We start from the raw sequence: 5,291 nt of genomic DNA, 5'->3' as shown, positions 1-5,291 counted from the left end.
TTGATTTGTGTACAAGTTTGTTTTATAAAGAAAATCAAAGAAATGTGAGTTTGATAGTTGGTTTTAGGCTTTAGATGTAATATAAATATGCTAATTTTGTTGGAGTCTAATTGATGGAACTCTGCAGGAGAGTCTGAAGCCTTTCTCATCTAATTTGGATTGAAAATTGTTCTACATTGGAAGACTGCATTTAATTTCTAAAGTGAATCAAGCGGTACTTGAAGGTTACAATGTGTGCACCCCCAATGATGTCAAGGCCTTGCGTAAATTTTCCTTGTAGTGTGGCATTCCCTACGGCGGTATGTGTTGTTCTTGGATTTTTTTTTTATCTGCGTATGTTTTCAGATGCTTTGGTATTGTCTTTACATTCATTATTTGATTACATTGGAAATATTTGTGATAATTATCTTATTTGTACATGAAACTAGAATTATGTACCTTTTAAATTGATGCGAGGAGAGTAATGAAACCCAAATGTGCATATGGGTGAAAAAACCCTTCTGAAATTGAGTCCTTTTGAGTTTTCGCCAAGAGATTGAAAAAGGACTCATATTTTTGGTCTTGAATGATAATGTGATATTTATCATTTATACGGCTCGTTACAAAATCAAATTTGTGATTTTCATTATTCCTAAGCAATATATTGGCTTTTAAATTCTTTAGATAACTTGTTGGTTTAAATTCTTTAGATAACTCGTTGGCGGACTACTAAAAAAAGGTATCTGGCACTCTACCCACAATGGAAGCTCACCTAAATAGTTCTCAGGTACAAATGTGTATCTACAATATTGTAACTTATAGGTACTCTCTGGAATGACAAAAGTGGAGTGAAGTTTCTTACAGCTTGCTAATGTTTATACTTGAGAAATGAAAGTCTCACATAAGGTATTTCGAGCCTTACATGAAATATAAGTAGGCTTTACTCATGATATTTAGTTTTCTATCTTTTGTATTAGTATTCTAACAGTGCTTAATAAACACAGTTAATGAAATGATTAAAAGCATGTTAATATTTTGGGAAGTTTCTGAGTCTAATTTTCAAAAGAAAGAAAAAGAACGAACATTATGCATGTATGAGTTTGGATGTGTTTGGACTTTGGATCATATCCATTACGCAACATTTGATGCTTTCTTTTTTCTCAAACTAGGGTGTTATTTGAATTATGGCCTCTTTTTTTTACTCTCATGGATCGTCAAATCGGAAGGATGTTGAACGGGAAAGAACCAAAGGTTTGGAGTTTGATCCACCTTTTCTTTGATAATCAAATTTCTGAGAGTTGCAATTCTCTTAGGACTAAGAATTTGTTCTGTTCGTTTGAATGATTACTTTTCTATGTTTCAGCCGTAATATCAAATAAGACTTAACCAATTAATGACACATGAAACTGAGATGAAATTAAGAACTAGGTATTCATTGTCACAATCTTGTATTCTTATTTTTCATAATATGCTTGGGTAATAAATCGATTATAAGTTATGTCAGCTATAAATATTGAACCATGCCGATTTAACACATTATTTTGATGCTAGTACATTATTTTAAGGTTCCAAAGCTATTTGAGCATGTCTGCATGATTTTGGATATGCAACTTATCCTTATATAAGTTACTTGTTATCTGCATTGGTGATTGATGAGATTTCTGTTTTTGTGAACTGTGCTAGATTGTTAATGGCCCTGAAATTTTGGGCAAGTTTGTTGGTGAAACTGAGAAAAATGTTAGAGATCTATTTGCTGATGGTGAGAATGATCAAATGGCTCATGGTAAGGAAAAAATATATGTCAATTGAACTTAGGTTGGTTTTTCAATAATTGCTAATGTCATTATGTCCTTAATTCCCTAGGAGACTAGAGTGGTTTGCATGTGATAATCTTGATGAAATGGATGCTATTTGTAAAGTATAACTATTTCTTACTCTATATTTTATACTAAGGTTCCTTATAGGCAAGAAGGGAATGTGGTTAAGTTACATTGCATGAAGAACTTGGGTCCAACGATTGCAGTAGGGGAGGAATATAACATTTCTAAACGAGCATTGCCCGTTAGATACTTCAGATAGTGCCTTACCACCACTTAATTTTGGAATCTTTCTCGATTCCCTTAAAAATCATAACTCAAAGCATATAAAGTTCAGAAAGAAGTTATTTTACACTTTCTGGTGGGGCTTGCGAAATCTAAGGTTCACAGTACATCCATTGACAATCAACAATTTTTTGAAAATATGTAACGAATTTTTTTTTGGGGTCATCTAATTCTGCAACATTGTATAAAATTTTGCAGTAATTTTGGGACGAATCTGACGTGTGTGGGAAAACTTGTTTGCAATTCTCATTTCTGTCGTTGGTTTTTACTGTTTCTATATCTCATTGGAAACGTGCAGGTTGGTATACTGAATCTTTCTGTACTTTAACTGTCAACAATCTTCAAGTATATTAAGTAATTGTTTGATTTGTGGCGAGACAGACTTTTATGCAGATGCAAACTACAAAAACAGAGGAGAGGAGACAAAAAGCAGTGGAAGGCGAGGAGACGAGACGGAAGAATCGGTTGAAGATGCTAGATGTAGTCAAGTGGATATATGAAAATAGGGTAAAATACTGTTTACTACCCTCATGTTTCGTGTTTTTCAATATTTAGTACATCAAGTTTTTTTCGTCCCAGAGTCATACCTAAAGTGTAAATTTTGGGACAGTCTTATACATCTGTTAGTTCTCCCGTTAAGTGATGACGTGGCACCCTGATTGGACGTCACGTGTCATTAAAAAAATAAAAAATTTATTTAAATAAAAATAATATTAAAAATTATTTAAATAAATATTTAAATAATAAAATAATAATAAAATATTTTTTTTTCCTTCTTCTCTTTTTTTTTTTTTTTTTCTTCTTCTTCTTCTTCTGGGTTCGGTTCTCTCTCTTTTTTGTTTCTTTTTTTTTTTCTTCTTCTTCTTCCTCCTCCTTCTCCTTCTTCTTCCTTCTCCTTCCTCCTCATTCTTCTTCTCCTTCTTCTTCCTTTTTAAGAAGGAAGGAGGAGAAGGAAAAAAACAGAAAAAAAAAAAAGGAACCCGGAAAAGAAGAGGAAGAAGAAGGAAGAAGAAGGAGAAGAAGAATGAGGAGGAAGGTGAAGGAAGAAGAAGAAGGAGAAGAAGAAGGAGAAGGAAGGAGAAGGAAGAAGAAGGAGAAAGAGGAGGAAAGAGAAAGAAGAAGAAGGAGAAAGAGGAGGAAGAAGAAGAAAAAAAAAAAAAAAAAAAGAGAGAGAAACCGAACCCAGAAGAAGAAGAAGAAGGAGAAGAAGAATGAGGAGGAAGGAGAATGAAGAAGAAGGAAAAAATAAAAAATAAAACCGAACCTAGAAGAAGAAGAAAAAAAAAAAAAAAATATATATATATATATATATATATATATATTTTATTTATTTATTTATTTTTTATTTAAATATTTATTTAAATATTTTTTAATATTATTTTTATTTAAATAATTTTTTTTTAATGAGACGTGGCGTCCAATCAGGGTGCCACGTCATCACTTAACGGGAGAACTAACAGTTTGACTAGCAGATGTATGAGACTGTCCCAAAATTTACATTTTAGGTATGACTCTGGGACGAAAAAAACTTGATGTACTAAATGTTGAAAACCACGAAACATAAGGTGGTAAACAGTCTTTTACCCATGAAAATAATTTCCCTGATGATATGAAGAACGAAATCACGAATAGCATAGAGGAAACGTTGAACAAAGACAAGGATACTGATGTCCACAAGCCATTCCTTATTCTTCCCTGGCAAACCCAAAAATCGATAAAACGCTTTCTTTTCATGAAGACACTTGGAACAGTATGTTCTTCAAAACTTGATCTCTCTCCGTCTATTAACTGCATCCATCTTCACTGCAACGTTGTTCTGATGATGTATGTCTGCGTGCGCGCGCATGTGTATAGGTAGATAAGCTTAAAGACATGAATGAAAGAGTGTTCACATTGATTTGCGACTGTCTGAAGCCAGTGACGTACGGTGAGAACAGCTTCATTTTTCGAGATCCACTGGATTGCATTGTGTTCATTATCGATGGGACAATGTGGACCTACGGGTCGAGTGATAGTAAAGTTGGGCAAAGATTCTCATCAATGTCCATCGAGCGCCTCGTGAAAGGTCACTTTTACGGGAAAGAGCTTTTTGATCGGTCATCAGACTATTTCACCGAACTTCCAGTCTCCAGCAAACATGTCAAAAGTCTGACAAAAGTAGAAGCATTTGTGCTCATGGCCAAGGACTTGGAAACTCTAGTCTCCAGATTCCCACTACAGTGGGCGAAGAAGGGTTCTCAAGAGGAGAGGGACATAGCAGCTTCTATGTTAGCAAAAGCATTCCGTCGAGGAAGGAGATGGCGGTACTTGATGTATTAGATATGTTTTAAGAATCAACGGACATTAGCACGAGTGGTTTAAGTAATTCAGTCACTGCAAGTTTTTTATTGATGGTTTTTAAACTTAGGCTCCTCCAATTTCACACGATGAAATAGCCGATAAAGCCCAACCTCATATTATGTGCGACTCCAAAGGATTTCAAAGTTTCAATTTTGAATCTTTGATTGGCCGAATTTACAATTGACAGTGATATGATAGTGAGGTTTGACTTAATCTTTAATTAAATAATATGGTATAGTTCATTATAGTTACTGGCAATAATAAGTAAAAACTATTCAAATTGCTCACATGTGGGAAAAGGAATAGGATCCTCTTCGGACCCTTTTTGTGAGGATCTGAATGATCCATCAATCGTGTATGTTCGTTGTATATTGTACGGTTAAAAATTATTTTAAAATTGAATATAAATAGTACTTAACGAAAAATAATCGTACGATATACAGTGAACGGACATGATTGATTCCCGAATCCTTACAAAGTGGATCCTTATCCGTGGGAGAAGCCAAGCAATTTTCTCTGCTAGGAACAAAAACATTAAAATAACATTAGAAAAGAGTAATACTACACCGACTACACTAATCACGTATTTGTATCATTATTTATACCACATCTTTAATAGGGAAAGCGCTCTCTAACACATGTATTTTTCATTTCTAGTAGAGAGATGATACAAATTTTCTACTTTATAGGCAAGCAATTTTGTACATTAAGGTCAAGTCATCAACGTATGCTCGTCCACCAAGTCAAGTTGGCAATGATAAAATTAAAGGAAAACTAATGAAAATGATTTTAAAACTTTGAGTTTTAACGATAAGGACAAAATAAAGGGTAAAATGAATAGTACCAGGTTTGACTTTTTAGTGTAAAAAT

The 5,291-nt window shown here is 33.8% G+C and overlaps 1 protein-coding gene across 1 annotated transcript; it reads left to right on the top strand.

The window, feature by feature from the left end:
- Positions 1-739: 739 nt before the first annotated feature.
- LOC114825924 (cyclic nucleotide-gated ion channel 1-like) lies at positions 740-4,400 on the top strand. Its single transcript, XM_029104978.1, has 4 exons — positions 740-766; positions 1,663-1,762; positions 2,380-2,426; positions 3,936-4,400. Exons 1-4 carry the CDS (start codon positions 740-742, stop codon positions 4,398-4,400), a joined length of 639 nt encoding a protein of 212 aa, XP_028960811.1.
- Positions 4,401-5,291: the final 891 nt, after the last annotated feature.

This window comes from Malus domestica, chromosome 07 (assembly GCF_042453785.1).
Source record: "Malus domestica chromosome 07, GDT2T_hap1".
NCBI lineage: Eukaryota > Viridiplantae > Streptophyta > Magnoliopsida > Rosales > Rosaceae > Malus > Malus domestica.
This window is presented reverse-complemented; position numbering and strand designations above follow the sequence as displayed.

Coding starts and splice junctions, on each gene's coding strand:
- LOC114825924 (XM_029104978.1), top strand. CDS start 740: ATGGAAGCTCACCTAAATAGTTCTCAG. Junction 767..1,662: donor CTCACCTAAATAGTTCTCAG/GTACAAATGTGT, acceptor GAACTGTGCTAG/ATTGTTAATGGCCCTGAAAT. Junction 2,427..3,935: donor TAACTGTCAACAATCTTCAA/GTATATTAAGTA, acceptor GCATGTGTATAG/GTAGATAAGCTTAAAGACAT.